This window comes from Rhincodon typus, chromosome 23 (genome assembly GCF_021869965.1).
Source record: "Rhincodon typus isolate 14 chromosome 23, sRhiTyp1.1, whole genome shotgun sequence".
NCBI classification, from domain to species: domain Eukaryota; kingdom Metazoa; phylum Chordata; class Chondrichthyes; order Orectolobiformes; family Rhincodontidae; genus Rhincodon; species Rhincodon typus.
Window position 1 is genome coordinate 39,666,821 of NC_063354.1, and position 19,415 is coordinate 39,686,235.

The 19,415-nt window shown below is 41.8% G+C and overlaps 1 protein-coding gene across 1 annotated transcript in view; it reads left to right on the forward strand.

Annotated features, from left to right (window-relative positions):
• The window catches only part of gsg1l2b (gsg1-like 2b), a 133,550-nt gene extending 115,289 nt beyond the window's left edge, over positions 1–18,261 (forward strand). The window contains exons 4-5 of the mRNA XM_048610936.1: positions 14,692–14,803; positions 17,958–18,261. Coding sequence (XP_048466893.1) covers positions 14,692–14,803; positions 17,958–18,261 — 416 coding nt within the window. The remainder of the gene's footprint in view (positions 1–14,691; positions 14,804–17,957) is intronic.
• Positions 18,262–19,415: the final 1,154 nt, after the last annotated feature.

The following is a 19,415-nucleotide window of genomic DNA, read 5'->3' on the forward strand; positions in this document are numbered from 1 at the left end:
ACAAGGGTGAATGCAATATCAATGTTTAGTATCATATTGTTTCTATGTCTGCAGTGACATTGAAAGTGTAGGTAATTATTCATCCTGTACAACAGGTGCTGCTGTTCTGGAACTCAACACCTAATCTCAGCAATAGCTTCTTCAGAATTAAACATTCGCCCCACTGAATTGCTGGGTTCATGATTGTGAATTGGAAAAATTAATGCAAGTAAACCATTCACCATATCATACTAGAGATTGCACTAAAAGTAATAGAATTAAAGAATGAGTAATAGGAAATGAAATGTGAATGCAACAGATGCCATCGAACCAATAGATCTGTTTGTGGTGAAGAAGGGATTGAGCGATTTAACACGACACATATGATTTATCACAAGAAAGCTTGTTAAGCCTGATGCCTTTTTTTTCTGCTAGAAGAAGTTGTTTATCTTCTTATATTTACATGATGTCCAGCACGCCTTGTTCAGACCCATCTTTTAGTTTACTGATGTCTTCACATCTATAGAAATAGGCCCAACCATCTTCAGCTGATCCATCATTGAACCACCCTCCATCAGGCACCGGCAATCTCCAACAAGAAAGAATCCAACCATTGTGTTTGATGGTCAATGACATTACGATCATTAAATCCGCACACCACCAACCCTATCAACACTCTGGGGGTTACCATTGACTAGAAACTGAACTGAAATATAAATACTGTGGCTACAAAAGCAAATCAAAGACTGGGAATTATGTAGTTAATAACTCATCTCCTGACTCCTCAAAACCATCACAAGCCACAAGTCAGGAGTATGATGTAATATTCCCAAGATGATTAGTGCAGGATAATGTTGAGATAAAATCATAGAATCCCTACAAGTGTGGAAGCAGGCCATTTAGCCCATGTGCATCCCTGAACACTACAGATAATTTAGCATGGCCAATCCATCTAAGCTTTACATTTTCAGACAATGGGAAGAAACTGGAGGAAATCATACAGACACAGGAAGAACATGCAAACTCCACACAGACAGTTGCCCAAGGCTGGAATCAAACCTGGGTCCCTAGTGCTGTGAGGCAGTAATGCTAACCACTGAGCCATCATGCCATCTCATAACACTCAAGAATCTCAACACCATCCAAAGCAAAGCAGCCCACCTGTCTGACATGCTCCCCAACACCTTCAACATTAGCTGCCTTCAACAGTGACTGACAGTGACAACAGTGTGTACCGACTACAAGACACACTGCAGCAATTCACCAATGCTCCTTTGACAGCATTTTGTCAACCACTCACCTCTACCTCTAGAAGAGCAAGGGCAATCGATGCAGGGAAAACACGTTCCCCTCCAAGCTACATGCCATCCTGACATAACTATATTGCTTCACCATTGCTGGGTCAAAATCCTGGCACTCCATTCCATACATCACTCTGGACACACTACAGGGACTGGAAAGGTTCAAGAAGGCAACTCCTTGCCAGTTTCTCCAGGCCAGTTAGAGGTGGTTAATAAATGCTGGCCTAGCCTGCACTACATTCACAAACCAACAATGAATTTCAAAAATCCACTTGAGACAAATCTAGAGCAGGATCAAAACATGAGATACTGAAATATTAGCCTGTGATTTCCATGCATTGGAACACTGTGAGAAAGCTATAAAATGAATGAGTGCATTAAAGAGTCAATTTAGAATGAAACTTGAGTCTTGCAAACCAAAAGAAGTATGACACATTCCCATCATTGCAAAGCAATGTGACTCTTTAATGCACAAAAACAAGAGATGTGATGACCATTATAGGAAATAGTTTCACACCACTAGCTGTTAACATTTGATTTTGCATTTGATTTTTACCCATCAATATCTCTGAAACACAGATTATCTGCGCCCAGGGACTCTGAAAGAGAAGCAACCACATTGACAGAGAGGTGAACTCCAAGTCACAGAGAACACCCATTAATTTGCCACAATCCATCATAAATCTGACCATGAACACAAATGGGTTTATTTAAACAATTTGAATGCTATTTTTCTGCCGGCATGTTCAGATTTTGCAGGAAGAGTGTAAATATCACTGGTAAATCAGTTAGACTCTTCATCCCGTGCTCATCACTTTGAGTGCTGCTGGAGGAAGTGATTTCTTTCTTCTTCAGTAGTTTATTCAAAACATTCGTAATTGACTTTTACCCTAACAAATCAAATTCTCCAGTCTCTCAATTCATCAGAAGCTGAAATCTCTTTATTGAAACTATTGAATCATAAGAAGCATCTTTACAGAGTGAACAGTTGGTAAATGACATGCAGGTTAAATAAAAGAATGAGCAATTGTTTGGGATTTGTAGTGGCCTAAAGATGTGTAACTTTATTTATTTGTTGTCGCACGTATTTTGTTACAAAATACATTGAAAAGCATTGTACAGTGTTCCGACTGTCTGTGCCATCTTAAAACACAGAAAAATAAACCAAAACATTCTACACAAAGGCAGAAAACTAAAGAAATAAAGAAAAAGTGTTCAATTTTACTGTCCTTGTTAAACGCTCCACCATGCGCCATGGGCCTTGTGGCCAGGCATGAGTCCCCTTCGCCTTGCCACCGCTGCTAGAACAAGAGTCACCACACTTCGGCGCCATCTTGCCTCCATCGAGCCCTCGCCACGATGAGTCCTCACTGGATCTCGCCAATGCAGACGCCGCCGATGCTGCCGGGTACTGCACCGACTCCGCTGCAGCCATGAATCCACGTCAGGCCCACTTCACTGGTGCAGCTGCTGCTAATGGTGCTGGTCTCGTACTAGGCCCAAACCCGCCTTGTCCACCACCTCCATGGATCTGCGCTCGACACAGGTGCCATTGGGAACCCAAACTTACCTCCGCTACAAACTCACACGTTCGCCTCAGCGATGCAGTAGCGCTGGACTCACTTTGAGTCCACTTGCCGCTGATACAGTTGCCATGACTGAGCTCTTCAACAAGAGGTTATTTGGAGTAAAAAAAAACAAGAGAAAAAGAAATGAAAAGAAAGTAGATGGAGCAGACGAGACCTGGGCTCAGCCCTTCTACTATGCTTCCACTTTACTGGAAGCCAGTGGACACATAAAATTATTGTTGGTCTGTATACCACCAACGTGTTATTTGTTTAAACCAGTTGACACTTTGACCTGCAAACATGCTTCCGATAGTTTGAAATAAGGTATACTCCAAAAGATGCATTTCCGGGGTTTTTGGAAGTCCCAATGCACTGGCCACAAAGGAATTGCCTGGGAAGTTTAAACTTCTGATGGGCCATTATCCTGCATTCAGTAATGTCCGTAACCATTTCCAGCTCTGACTTGAATGTGAAGACTTTCTTGGCTCTCATCTCACTTACTCATAGTGACCCAGGAAATGTGGGAAGCATTAAAATCAGTTCTAACTCCTGCATAGCTATGGTACTGACTGCCCACTGGAACACACCCTCCCCTACCTGACCCTCTGACCAATTTATCAAACTCCTGATTATCCTCTGATTTGATCTAACTAACCCTTGACCATCCTAATACCTTCCCAACCAGTCCCCACCCCCAACCAGACCCAATTCCTTCTCTTCCCGGTCCCCTCAATTGACACGACTGTACCCATTTTTGCTGAATTGTACCAACCTAATAATTCATACCCTAACTGGCACCCTACCGCTTACACACCTGTCACCCTAACCCCTTACTCACCTGGCACCCTATCCCTTACTCACCTGGCACCCTACCTCTTAGTCACCTGGCACTCTATCCTTTCAATCACCTGTCATCCCAACCCCTCACCCACCTACCATCCTACCAATTGGACTTAGCTTCTGTTAGGAGCTTGTTAAAGGGGCTTTGGGACCTTAAATCTATGTTTACTTACTGGAATTCAGCACCTAGTGCTGTGAAAAGATGTGTGTCTTCTACAAAGATTTTTCATGTTGATCCCTGCAAGGAATGCTAAACTGCATCTCGCGTTGGAATTCAGGTCCATAAAAGCATATTAAGATAAATAGATCATGTTTTCGCCTAGCTGGATTCTGACCAGTTTGCAAAATCTGATCCGCAGACCATCCAAAATGCCTTGGCAACCTGTAGGGACTTTCAGTCCTCCCATCGACTCCACTCATTGTCTTTAATGTCAATCTTATTTGTTAAGATGTGAGCAGGATGTTGATGCGCCTGTATCCACCAATGAATGAAACATTTGCCATTGAAAGAGGAAGGTTATGTACCTGTTCCAAAGAATTTGAATGCAGCTAGATACCGTGTGAGATGTAGTTAGCAGTACTGTCCATGAAATGGAGTTATGAATTGGTTAATGCTTTGTTACCTAAGTTCAGATGGCAGCAGTAGGATCATGGTATTGGTCCAGGCTGCTGTGGTTGGAAATGAGGTGAAAATTAGTCAGATTTTCTTTTGTTTGATGGTTGTTTCACGTCGCTGTTGGGGAAAATGTGCAAGTGTGATTTGTGAGGTAGGGACTGTGACATTTTCACGTTGTCATGGTGAGCTGGTGATCACTGCTTCAGGATCAATGGGCTGGAATTTCAATTCGGCACCAGGATCTCGTAGCTCAAATCTTTACTAGGTCTTGACCCTGACCCCATGCCTGCATATGTCACACGGCAGTATCTTTAAGTCTAGATCCCTGTTTAGCAGGAGCTGACTCCTGAATGCAATTCTGAAAAGCAGTTGGTAGCCATGGCTCACCGTTGCCTTCTACAATCAAGGCAGCCGGAATAAGTGGGTGAACTGCCTCACAACATGGACAAGTGGCCAACTGGACATCAAAGAGGTTGGCAGGTCCAATCCTTTTTCCACAAGGATTTGTTCAGGACAAATATCATACAACGGCTCCTTGCATTTTGCCTAATTAAGACTCTGATGGAGGAATGTGGTGATAATGAACTCTGTCTACTTCATCAGCCACTTTCAACTCAATTATCCAAATGGTTTCTGAAGAAGGGTCTCAACCCGAAACATCAACTTTCCTGCTCCTCTGATGCTGCTTGGCCTGCCGTGTTCATCCAGCTCCACACCTTGTTATCTCTGATTCTCCAGCATTGGCAGTTCCTACTATCTCTATCCAAATGACTAATTGCTTCTTTTTAGTACTACAATCAATCATAAAAGAAACTTCTCGGTTTCTTTAATTAATTTAAAATAATCTATATATTGTGAACAGATCTTATTCTTGCTCTGGTTAACACCTAAACTATAATCTGGATTAAATCCATTCCCCATTAATCTTACAGGCACACTCACAGAATGAAATCAGGACAAATCTCTGCAGACATTATTTTTAAGCAAAAAAGTTAAAACAACACCTGTGAGCCAAAGGTCTGGAAACAGATAAAATATGATAATTTCTCACTCCACTGAATTTCCTGTCAACGAAGCTGAATTACTGATAGCTGGAGAAGGACAATAAATATCCAAAGCTGATTCTAACAAACTTAGAATTGAGTTGTTGCGAGTTAATCACAGCCAACCACTTCAGGTTTTACTAGGTATAGAAAAATACAGATTTTTTGGAAATATTATCATATTCCTGGGACTTTTTTTAAAAACAGAATTTCAAAAGAGAGATTGCAGCTGAAGGGTGTTGTCTATTCTTGCTGACTGCTGGGTCTGCAAAACAGAAATTCCAGGGTGACAGGCAACCATGAACATTATCCTGTCAAAGCAATGTTTTGTTTTCAGTAATTGTTGCAATTACTGAACATTTCTGAACTCCTTGAAATATTTGTTTTAATAATTTCTCCTAAATCACCTAATTTCCAGTAAAGGCAGCGCGTGGCATACAGCACATTTTAAACTTTTGACTTCAATTTCCAGGAAATGGCATGGCACAACACTTTCCAATCCAAAAATTGTCTGAATTGCACAAAATCTTGCAGTATTTCCCAACAGCTTGACAACATTGCTGTGGATTAGATTAAAACATACATGCAGAAGTAGGCCATTCAGCTCATTGAGCCTGCTCCACCATTCAATGAAATCATGACTGATCTCATAATCATAGAATCCCTACAGTGTGGAAACAGGCCCTTCGGCCCAACAAGTCTACACCGACCCTCAGTGTATTCCACCCAGACCCATCCCCCTATAACCCCGCTAATCTACACATCCCTGAACACTACGGGCAATTTAGCATGGCCAATCCACCTAAGTCTGCACATCTTTGGATTGTGGGAGGAAACCAGAGCACCCGGAGGAAACCCACGCAGACACGGGGAGAATGTGCAAACTCCACACAGACAGTCACCGGACGGTGGAATTAAACCCAGGTCCCTGGCACTGTGAGGCAGCAGTGCTAACCATTGATCCATTGTGCTGCCATCAGCTCTGCTTTCCTGTCTTTTCCCCATAACCCTTGATTCCCTTACTGATTAAAAATCTGTCGATCTCAGCCTTGAATATGCTTAACAACACATCTACCCTGACACGTCTCTGAAGAACCTCATGTTACAATAAGGTCACCTCTCATCCTTCTAAATTCCAGTGAGTACAAGCCCAACCCACTCAACCTATCCTCATAAGACAGTCCTTCCATACCCAGTAACAGTCTAGTGAACCTTCTCTATTTCCCTTGTATCTATTCTGCTTGTTACCTCCTTAACTCTGCTTGATCATATTATGTTTTTCTAAACGCTCTGTTGTTACATCCTTTTATAATAAACTCTAACATTTCCCATTATCTGATCTTACCAACCTGTGGTCTGGAAACCATTTTCTGGCCCTCCATGTGGAAAATCCCCCACACACTTATTGAGCAGTTAATTGCAGTTAATCACCCAACTCTAGCCACCCTTTGAAGATAGCAAAATGCCCTGGAGCATCAAGACATGGGAACACCATCCTTTCTCATAATACAACTCCATTAGCCCTTGTCCAATTAAAATTCAATCCCAGTATGTGTAGGATAGTCACCTGGATATGTTGTGATGGGAATCGAAACCTAGTCACTTTTAAGACAGGCGGAGGGAAAGTGTTTGAATGAGTTCTTGATCAATATGGAGATTGTCGGTAAAATTTATATACTTTGAACATGGTCAATACGTACACTCCTTCAGAAGTATACACTGGCACATGCAGCTACAGATAAACAAATACATATTTGCATGCATGCACACATATGGTTCATATACATCATGCACTGAAATAGAGACACATACATACACGCAGGCACCTTTGCACACACAGATGCACAGTCCGATATATTGTAACAGGCAAACACACATTTAATGGATGCACTTATAGCACTGTCCAATTTACAAATGTCAGGAGGTGACAATCTCTCTCATGAATGAAACAATGATTTCTCACGCAATGATTTCTAAGAAACTACATTAGATAATAAGATTGAACCAATCAGTATTAAGTACTTCACAGTCTGAGATTCACCTGTATTAAAGGTTACTCCTATGTGGAAAGCATCAAAATAGGAACCCAAATTCATTTCCATGGAAACCATTCTGCTAAGTGCTTAATCATAGTGGTGATTTTCAGCTAAGTACATCTTCCTTTACCTTCCCATCTGCGCACGTAGTTAATTTGAGATTCCAGTCTCCTTTATCTGACTTTTCATTTTAAGACTTGCAGCATGACCATGAATTTATTTGTCCAGCTAAACCACCACTGGAGGCTGCCAACATGATATATTTGGCAATCCCTAAGTGCAAAACGTATCAAAGACTGACCTGAAACAAAAACAGAAGTTGGTGGGAAAGCTCAGCAGGTCTGGCAGCATCTGTGAAGAGAAAATCAGAGTTAACATTTCAGGTCCGGTGACCCTTCCTCAGAACGCTCAAGGACTGAACTGGCTCAGCCAAATCCTTGGGCTCCCAATCAGAGGGCAGGAACAGAAGAATTCACAGGAGCCAGTGCTGTTTCTAGCCAACTCCACCACTGGCCCCAGCCCCTGGACCGAGCACAGCAGGGTCTGCGTCTCTGTTATTGGGTTCTGATGTACACCCGTGTCCTAGGCTCAGCTCCCTGCTAGTAGGCCAACTGAACCTCAAAGCTGACTGTGTGCAGATAAAAGAATGAGCTTTGGGAGTGAGAAAGAAATTATTATGCATTGAAGCGGAACACAAGGAATGGGGAAGAGAAAATCAATGTTAAAAACAAGGGAAAATCATGATGAAAGAAATAGAAGACAAACATATGTTTACTTTTTAATCAAAGGAGTGTTTACTTCAATTCCTAAATAATTAACATCCCTGAAATGAAACTACTCAATATCAAGCCAATAAAGAGTAACTTTAAAGTGTATGCATTTAATAAAAGGGATTTTAATGTCAATGTGAGTAACCTGAGAACTGATGAATCCTAAGGAGACTCCCTGAAGTTGCTGACAGCTGAAGCTTCACTGCCTAAAAGAAGCTTGCATTTATACAACAATAGACACAGCAAGTGCTGTAAGCACTCAGTGGGTCAAACAGGTCCTGTGGAGAGGGAAATAAATAATTTTTACTTGCAACAAGCAGTGGGAGAGATGCAAAGGGCCTGGTCACATGCAGCAAAGTCAGCGTTTGTCCACATACTGTCACCTTAAGTAGCTATTGGATTTTGGTTCTGAGAAGTTGCAGGTCTGGAATTAGGCAAAAGACCAGAGGGCATTGCAGGGTATTGGTGCTGGGTTCAAGGTCAGAAATCTCAGGCTGCTCCTGGCTTGGGCCTCTTGGCCCTAACCCTTCCTTAGCAAGGCAGGTCTGCCCCTGACTTGAGCACAGAACCCCACTGCGCCCTGGTCCAAGCACAGTGGCCCTTAGAACCCTGGCCCTCGGTTCTTGGGCACTGGTATAACCCACTGTCCTGATCCATGGCAGAAGGGAGTGATGGAGGGGATGGGGAGAGAGAATTGGATGTTTGAAGGATCTGATTCCCAGTTCTAGGGTGGCCTCTGATCCTGAAGTGGGGTTTGTATAGGGGGAGGCCCAGAAGAGAGGTTTACATTTGACTTATCCTCTCTAATTCTTGTTACCTACTATTAGGTATAGATCTTAGTGCTAAAGGGGTCAAAGGAATGGGGAGAAAGTCAGAGTTGGTTGATCAGCCATGATCGTATTAAATGGCAGAGCAGGCTTGAAGGTCACATCCTGTCTGTGCGTTCATAGCCATCCAGCAATTCCATGGCACGGCAATCAAAGTGTGCTGGAAAACACGGCAATGCACAAAACTCAGAGGCTGGTGCAACTGGAAATAAAATTCGAGGGGACGCTGTTTGTATGGTCTAATAGCCTACTTCTGCTTCTATTTTTTCATCTTTCTATGTAAAGACATACCCTCCTCACTGCAGTTTTTGAATATCCCGAGGCCCCTGAACTAGGCCACGTGTCTCCTGGGAGTGGATTGGCCGTCCACACTGCACCTCAGTAAAACTCAGGAACTGGACCCAGCTTCTCAGTGCTTTTCGGAATGCTTGCCCATTTACATCCCGAATCCCACTTAATTTCGGGTTGATAAGCTTTCATCGAAACTAGGAGTTGGAGACAAGATTCTTGGGCTTGTTGCTCCCTCAGCTAGATTACTCAAGCAGAATGTGCTAACAGGTCCAACAGAAGATAGCTGGAAGAAACCACTGTTAAATTTCTGTCAAAACTCCACTCACTGGATCGGAGATTGGCATCAACCTTGGCACAAACAGCAAAAAGTCAGTTTCTGTTGATTTATGTCAGAGAAAGATTCAAAGATTGTTTTGGACTTTTAATGTAATACCACCCAATGCAAACACAGACCTGAATATAGTACATGCTGATTAGTACTTTCAATGGTAAATGCAAAATAATCACTTCACCTCTGGGCTAGGAGAATAAGGTTTGACTTATAATCAGTTGCTCCTTTGGCATTTTCATATAGAAAATACAGTAAGTGCCTGCTATGTTTGCTTACCTGTCACAAACCTTGCACTTCAAAAACATTATTGTGTCACCAAGGAATATCTGATCAAAACTGCAACTCCGCTTGAGCTATCTGCTATCAACGTGTGCTATGCTATTAAGAGGTACAGAGATATTTATTCTGAACATCTTTTAAAGTTATGAGGGCTAACCTCCTGACCATCTGGGCTGCTGACTGGCCTGGAATGGAGCACCAGATGCAAAATGTCAGCTGATTTCTTTGCGAAAGAGCGATCTGGTGCATTAATAGGGCTGGTAATTTAGCAATAGGTAACGCATGGATGGAATTCAGGCAGTCTCATTACCAACCCTAGGTGACTGGTCACAGACATAAATCCGTACAGTTCTCACTATTAACTCTGGGAGGTCAGACATGACCTGAATTCAGTTCACTACCTGCATTAATCCCAAAAGATTGCATTTGGATTGAACCCAGGCTTACTATTAACCTTTATAATGATTGCTGATTTACTGGATTCAATTGCACATATTACAATTGATAGATTTCAGTCTTAAAACTTTGGAGTCATACATAAAGAAACAGACTTTTTTTTGTTACAGAGATAGTAGGAACTGCGGATGCTGGAGAATCTGAGATAACAAGGTGTAGGGCCGGATGAACACAGCAGCCAAGCAGCATCAGAGGAGCAGAAAAGCTGACGTTTCGGGTCTGAAGGAGGATTTCTGAAGAAGGGTCTAGACCCGAAACGTCAGCTTTCCTGCTCCTCTGATGCTGCTTGGCCTGCTGTGTTCATCCTCTACATTTTGTTATCTCAGACTTTCTTTTTAGTTCACTTGTAGGATATGGGTCTGTTCCTAGTTGCCTTTGAGAAAGTGGTGGTGAGCTGCCTTCTTGAACCGCTGCAGTCCATGTGCTGTAGGTCAACCCACAATGCTGTTAGGGAGGAAATTGCAGGATTTTGACCCAGTGACACTGAAGCAATGGCGATATATTTCCAAGTCAGAATGGTGAGGGATTTGGAGGGGAACTTGCAAGTGGTGGTATTCCCAGGTATCTGCTGCCCTTGTCCTTCTAGATAGAAATGGTCGTAGGTTTGGAAAGTGCTGTGTAAGGATTGAATTACTGCATCTTGTAGGTAATACACGCTTCTGCTACTAGTGGGGGATGGAGTGGATGCCTGTGGATGTAGTACCAATCAAGCAGCTGCTTTGTCCTGGATGGTGTCAAGCTTCTTGAATGTTGCTGGAGCTGCACCCATCCAGGCAAGTGGGGAGTATTCCATCACACACTTCACTTGTGTCTGGTAGATGGTGGACAGGCTTTAACAAGTCAGAAGGTGAGTTACATGTTGCAGGATTCCTAGTATCTGACCTGCTCTTGTAGCCACTGTGTTCAGTAAAACAAAACCTCACTAATGGAGCAACTTCCACAATGCCTGGACAGTGTAAAGCACTTTGCTCAGAATTCCACACTTTTCAAGAGTAGGGGAGTTCAATAATGTATTGAAAATTAACAGCCGATTTGTACAAAGGGATATCAAATAGCATTGACCTGATGGCCAAAAAAGCCCTTTTTCTTAGTGATTTTGGCACAAGTATAAATGGAGACTCAGACACTAGGGAGAACTCCTTTTCTCTTCCCTGAATCGGTGTGGTTGGATGATATAAAACCTTTTAACAAGACTCTGGATCAACATCTTATTAGAAAGATGGTGCTCAAGCACTCCATTACTCTATCAAGCGTTAACCTAGTGCTCAAACACTTGGAGTGGGACTATGAACTAATATTCATTGACTCAGAGATAAAAGTGCTACTAACTGAGCTACAGCAACCACCGATCTGAGAAATAACACAATAAATAATGTAGAATATTAATGCAGTTGAGATCACCTACAGTGGTTCCAACTTTATGATAAGAGTAATGATAGGGCCTTCCTAAATTGGACAGCAACGTATCTCATCCACAAATGTGTAGTTAAATCCCAAAATTGAAGCTTGTTGGCTGTTTTGCCCTGCTCCTCTACAGGCTTCACTACATCAATACCTCATATTAGACTTTTCATTATCACATGACATTGTGAAGTTGGAATACTTACTCAATGAACTTGAAAAGTTCGGACATGTTCATTCGAGGATAACTGACTGTGGACTGATGTAATGAATCCTAGTTATTACTAAGTGAACTTGAGGTTGGAAAATTTGCAGGGGGGGATGTGGGCTCATCTCTCTTAGAACTTCAGATTCTCAAGGTATAGTGGTTTACAACCTTGGATTAGTTTGGTGGCGTTCCAGTGAAAGTCAATAAAACAGCTTTTGCTGATGTTAAAAGCAAATAGATATTATGCTTTCCTCTCCATGTAACCTCTTACAACTTCAGAACCCCTTTCCAAACAACATGGGTAGTCATGTTGATTTGTTGTTTAATACCTTATGAGATTGATACAATCAGGTTCCTTGTGTTTAAACGACCCATTCCATTTGGTGAAAGCATTTTGGATTAGTTTCTGAGAAGGGCATTGAGTCATATCAGTCTGAATGTTTCTTTTGTTCTCTTTGGAGACGGGGAGAAGCTCGAATCCACAAAAGAATTCAGGTGATCCTCAGACAGCTTCATCTGCAAACTTTTGTGTACAGTTCTAAAATATAAAAGAAATGTGCAGGTGTAGAATATAATGGGGTTTTGACTGTGGTCATAGACTTTTTCAGTAAGTAAATAGTATTTTGTTTCGAACTGGAAGTATAAACCCAGCTCTGTTTCAGTATCTTATTTACATGGGCCTTCAGTACTGTAGCCCTGACACATGGCAATGTCAGCCTAGATTAATTAGGTTGTGTCTTGTATTTGAAGTCAGATTGAAAAGCTACAATCTCAGAGGTGCGAGGGCTATCCATGAACCACAACTGACACTGTATATGATGCTTTTAACATGGCAATGTAATCAAAGGAGCTTCTCAGAGGCATAGTGTAAAAATTAACATAGCAGGGGCAGGATTTTCTCCAAATGGAGATTACAGAGTTAGAGAAAGAGCCGAGGTTGTGGAAGATTTCAACACAATCACAATTGAACTTGGTATCGTCAAGATTTATGATTAGCTGCTCGTTTCTAATGTATTTTTATGTTTCATCCAAAAAAATTGACAGCTTCTATTATTCAACTGTGATTTAGCCTTTTCCACAGTGACAGGTCATGCCCTCTCAGGGAACCGTCAAGCAGCTTGAACATATTTATTTTCCTGCCAGAAATCTTCATTTCCCCGTCTTGTATCTTTGCCTCTCTTCTTCTATAGTGTTCTTTATCTCTTCACAAGTTATCAGTTGCCTCTCGCTTTCTGTCTCTGGCGACTGCTCTCCATATTAGTTCTGGCAGACGGCATTGGAAGTGAGCTCCAGCAAGCTCAGACCTCCTCTGAGGTTTATGCATGAACTGATATCTGGCATCCGTCAAGTGTAACACTGGACAATCAGATGGATTCAGGCACCTCTCCCATATTAACCCCAGCAAGCAGCTGGGAACTTAATCCAGACAGACAGCACCATCATTAACTCATAGACATCATAAATGATTTGAATCTTAGCATCTATCCATAATAACACTGGGAGATCTCACATGAATTGGATTTGTTTAGTTTCCAATATTAACAAGATGGCATTTGGATTGAATCCAGGCATCTGTCAACATTAACAGTGGGATAGCACATATGCAGACTGCATTCGCACTGTCATCTAACTCTGTGAAGGAACAGATGATTCAAAATCAGACAGTCCTGCCTGTAAGAAACTTGTTTCTGTGAAGATTTAGATGCACCTGCTATAAACACAAAACACTGCAGTGAAATATTAAAACTGGACGAATGTCATGTCTCACTATATTCTGAGGTTCAAACTTTACAGTATATTTTACAACTGGACAAAAAAAGGTTGCACACAATGTTACCTGACTTCTTCTCTAATTTAAACCACTCCCCTCCCTCAAGAGGAAGCAAGGACAACAATCCAGACAGAAGAATCAATGTCCTCTCCTGAACTCAATCTAAAAGAGTTTTATCAAAATGAATAGGTCATTCAGAGAAAAAAAGAGATTGACAGTCTCAAGAGACTGAGCAACAACCTAGAAAGTTGTAATCAACATAAACACCACCTTTTTTCTCAGAAAGGATGTTATATTTGTACAAGATGAGGAAGCGCTTTTGTTGTTTGCTTTTAAAATCATCATGAAGCTGATTGCAGATAAAGTCTTACCAAAAGCCATCAAATTAGCTGCAAGAATTCCATACATTCAAGATAATTAACAGCAATAACCTGAAAGGAAAAAATTGCAATATGGAGAAAGACTGTTGTGCTCTCCCACCTCAAACCTGTTCCAATTAAAGTTTGCCTGAGGGCCAACCTCGTAAAAGTTTAACTGAAGAAAACTTCACAGTCTATTGAGAATTCTTCAATTTACAAAATCCTTACTTCAGCTTCAAAGCATCAATGTCATTCAAAAAAACAGGTCCGCTACATGAAAGAAGAAGATTATAAGCCACAGATTGGTTTAACCATTTGTATCAATGTGCCACTTTTACCTGCAATCAATCTGTACATGTGTGAGTGTGCACGTGGGAATGAGTACGTGAGCAGTCACATTTTAAATTTAAGGTAAGCCTATGAGAATAAATAATATGCTTTGTTTTCAACTCTCAAAAGCTTGCTGCTGATAATTTAATTTGGGATTGTTGGGTAAGAAAGCACAACGCTTAGGGAATGCATAAATTCTATCCATTGAAATAAAAAATATATATTTAATACTTATGGTGTTAACCTTTGCTTACAGCGCGTTCTTCTGGTGATTTGATGTTGCAGGTCTCTTGGGAATGGTAGCCCACATGATGTATACGACTGTGTTTCAAATGACCGTCAACCTTGGCCCTGAAGATTGGCGACCACAGACCTGGGATTATGGGTGGTCATACTGGTAAGTGACATTCTTCAAATTGTGCAAAAGATTCCAAGTAAAATCCATCTCCTGTTCAGTTACGTGTGGCTGACTGTCAGCTATTACATTCCAAAGCAAATATGGCACAAAAACAAGCCCTCTAACCCAAATAGTCCATGCTTGCTTTTTATTTATGCTTCACACAAGCCTCTACTATTCCTTCGAACTAAGCAATCTTCCTTTCTCATTCATGTTTATCTAGTTTTCCCTTAAATGTACCTGTACTATTCATCTCAACTGTTATTTGTTACCATGAGTTTCACATTCTAATCACTCTCTGTGCAATGTAGAGCATTTTCAGGTTGTGTGTTGCGCATGTAAATTCCCTTATTTCATTTATTAATGATGTCTTCTTCACATGTGGAAAATGCATTGAAAATAGCAAATGTGTTTCAGTCTTTCTTAGGCACTGTGCATATTTTGAGATCATCAGTCCCATGACAGCTTCAGAAAAATATATCATTTCAATATTCAAAGACATGTGTAAAAATGCTCATAGGCTATTGTTTCAGGGACTCATGAATGAAAGAAAGTGATAACTCTCAGGGAGGAGGTAATGGGAGAAGGTATTGTTTCTCCAACAGAGAGAGTGAGCTGACTATGGAACATAATAACACAAGAGATAGGAACATGAGTAGAACATTCGGCCCATTAAGTCTGCTCCACAATTCAAAATAATCGTGGCTAATGTTGAACTTCAACTCCTCTTTCCCACCCCTTCCCATATGCCTTGATCCCGAAGAGACTGGACATGTGTCTATGCTGGCCAATTTTCAATTGAAAACTGGTTCTGTTTAATCTTAAACCATCCTACATGGTGAGCTGTACAGTTATATGCAATCTGGATTCTGTAGTACAGAATGGTATTTTGAATTCAGGATACTGTTACAAAGACCACTCTGCAATCTCAACACTGTAACCCTTGGATTTATGAGGGTTTCTGTCTTTTCTCTTGGCATCTGGGGAGCAATTTCTCCCTGTGTGCAACGGAAATAAACGGAGAATGGTGAAAATGGGAGTGTTGCTGGAGGTCTTGAAGAATACTGATACTCTTGGCCTTTGACACTGGAACCTAAAGTCCTCCTCTGTTATGCTGAGGTCGTCATTCCAAGGGTTACCCAAATGGCAAGTTGAGATCTGTGTCAGCAACGGGTGCAGATCCAATGTAATGAGGTACGAGGGATCAATCCTAGCCTTCTGTTTCATATTTTTAATCTTCAATAGCTGAAGACCCCTACAGCAGTCCCAGGGCAGTCTGAAAAACAGAGGCTTCATTCCCACCTCTCCACTCAACTCCATTCCCTGATCTTCAGACAATTCTAGAGCATGATATCTTTTGACTGTCAATGACCAGGAAAGAAAAATCTTTTTTCCAGAATTCTTTCATGGGATTTGGCCATTTATTGTTCATACTTAATTCAGTGGCTTGCTTGCCCATTCCAGAGGGCAGTTCAGGGTCACCCACTATATTTTAGGTTCCATGGTCAAAGGACAAGAGTATTAATATTCTGCAAGACCTCTAGCCACACTCCCATTTCCATGCAGTGCCAACCACAGATAGGCCTCCCAGCAGGATGTGCCATTGGTAGAAATGAACCCAGACCATACGAGTGACCTGGACTCCTAACACCATGGGACCTCACTTCTTCCAAATCCTCTGGTGGAGCATTGAACTTCAACTTTTGTGTAAAGTGGGCAATCTTTATGCCCAATTCATTCTATTCTACCCATCATATGCCATGCCAGTTATATTCCCTCTCAATATACATTCCATCCTTCAACAGTTCTAAAAATTAGTTCCTTCATGCACCCTGTCTGTTACAGGACGTTATACACTCAGCTCATTACATACCCACAGTAGTTGTTGCTTCATATTTTATAAGATCATAAAATATGTGAACAGGAGCAATCCTTATCAATCCTGCTTTTCTGTCCATCTCCCAATAACCATAGACTCTCCCACCTATTGTTTGCCTTGCCTGTTATGCCCACTCACCCATCATGCACCTCACAGTTAAGTGCTGTGCTTCTGTGTGTAGAGCTGAGCTGAGTTACCACATCTGACTGGGTTTGGTGCACAGGCTCATTGCAGATGCCTTGAAATATCAAATGGAGCAAAACCACTTGAGCAGCGCAGCCCTCTTATCAATAACTAGCAGATAAGGCCCTTTCACACCACATGCTCACAGATGCTGATCCATGCCTTTTCTAAATACCATCACTCCTTGCAAAAGCCAACACGCAATTTTCAAGAAATGTATGTCCCTCAGAGACTCAACCAATATCAAAGAGAGCACATGCCAATTATTGAATCAAAGGGATCTTGAAAACTGAGAACACGTCAGTGTCCTACTGGTGAGAACATGTATGCAGGAAAGCAACTTACAGGAAAATGCAAGACAATTGCAGAAATAGCTCCTCATTCTCAAGCAAGGGCAGTGAATTAGGTGGTCTACATTGGTTTAATTTGTTTAATTTCCCATTTTGAGGCATCCTTTAATATATCCAAAGCGGCAGACCAACACAGGTAGTATTTCATTTTGACCCAGTGGTACAAATATATGAATAGATCTTTTGTTGAATGGGTATTAGACTTACTGGTGTTTCTAGAGACTTTATTTTATTCACTTGTGGGATGTGGACATCGCTGTCTGGGCCAGCATTTATTGCCTGTCCCTAGTTGCCCTTGAGAAAGTGGGAATGAGCTGCCTTTTTGAATTGCTGCAGTCCACTTGCTGTGGGATGACCCACAATGCTCTTAGGGAGGGAATTCCAGGATTTTGACCCAGTGATAATAAAAAAAAGGCGATATATTTCCAAGTCAAGATGGTGAGTGGCTTGGAGGGGAACTCATAGGTCATGGTATTTCCATGTATTTGCTGCCCTTGTCCTTCTAGATGGAAGTGGTCTTGGGTTTGGAAGGTGTTATCTAAGGATATTTGGTGAATTTCTGCAGTGCATCTCGTACACAGTACACACTGTTACAGTGAGCGGACTCAGAGAGTTAAATCTAATTGTTCTCTATTTCTTCTAAACATCTGCAGGTAACTCATTTTATGCTCCTTGTGATTTGACTTGAATGTTAAACCTCTATTTTAATTCAATAACTTTTAAGACGTATATTTTTCCTCAGTCTCGCTTGGGGATCCTTTACGTGCTGTATGGCTGCTTCAGTGACAACAATAAACACGTACACAAAGACCATCCTTGAATTCAAGCACAAAAGGAAGAACTTGGAAAGAAGTTTAAAAACAAAACCCAAACTGATTGAGCATGAAGTACCAGCAGATCGAGCCTGGGACAGATACATTAGCTCGGTGCCCAGTTCGACAGAGGAGTTCCTCGATCTCTCCAGCAATGGCCGCAAGATGTCCAGTGGCTCAGTCTTTGCAGATCTCAATGACATCCTGGATGCGCAGGGTGAGGAGTACTGCTGAGATTCCTGGGACATTGTACCAGATCGGTTCTAGGTATCGGCTGTGTGTTCCAGACCGTTCTCTCTTACTCTTTCCTTTTCTGCGCAGGTTTATGATGTCACACATCAGGCATTATCATGACAGAATGCAGTGAGTATTTCTGTTGCACTCTGCTTCTCTAACCAACTGTTGTATTGCACTGCGGTTGGCAAAGAGCTCTGGCAATGGAAGGAGATGGGCTCACCTAATCGCTGGTTATTGCAGATCCTGCTGAGTTCATTGTTGCTGCACAGTGTAAGAGAGAATCCCCATTGTCTCAAAGCTGTATTTCACAAGCCACCAACAAATGTCAAGCAGTGTTGCCCAATGGGTCCTATTCATTAGACTGTTCTTGGGTGACGCTGCTGTGTGCATTCACCTCCATTCAGGCAGTGCGAGCATTTACCAACTGGAAAGTGGATAGACTACGTGAATACACACACAAACACACACACACACACACACACACACACAGACAAAGCAACAGAGTATTAGGCACTCGTCTTCCATCACTGCAAGCTGGATTCTAATTCATCTCAGGCTGTGCAATCAATGTCTCCTTTGTTTGCTATGTGTAAGGGTCATGTGTAGGATGGGGTTGGCCACAACTAAAGCACAAATTAGGGCTAATCTAGCATGAGGAACAGAACCTCCAAACTGTCCGTAGTCAACAGTTGGAAAATCTAGCCCTCAATTTCAATCAACTCAGAGAGGCCACAGGATGGGACCAGGTGCTGAAGGTACAGCTTTTCTGAGCTGGTGATTGACATGTTTTCTGTACTGAAGCAGAGTGAAGAACTTTACTCTGCTACAAACAAGCTGAGCATAGGTTACCTGAGTTGGAAATAGTGTTTCATGCCTCAGCGTAAACATTGTCCCCTCATGAGAACTAAAGCATATAGATTGAAAGATCTCCAAGTACAACAGTTTCAGTAAAATTCGGGTGACAAAAATGTGAACAGGTCACAAAATTTATTCAACAGTTCAAAACTGTTACACACATCCAGTGATAGTAGGAACTGCAGATGCTGGAGAATCCGCGATAACAAGGTGTAGAGCTGGATGAACACAGCAGGCCAAGCAGCATCAGAGGAGCAGGAAGGCTGACGTTTCGGGCCTAGACCCTTCTTCAGAAA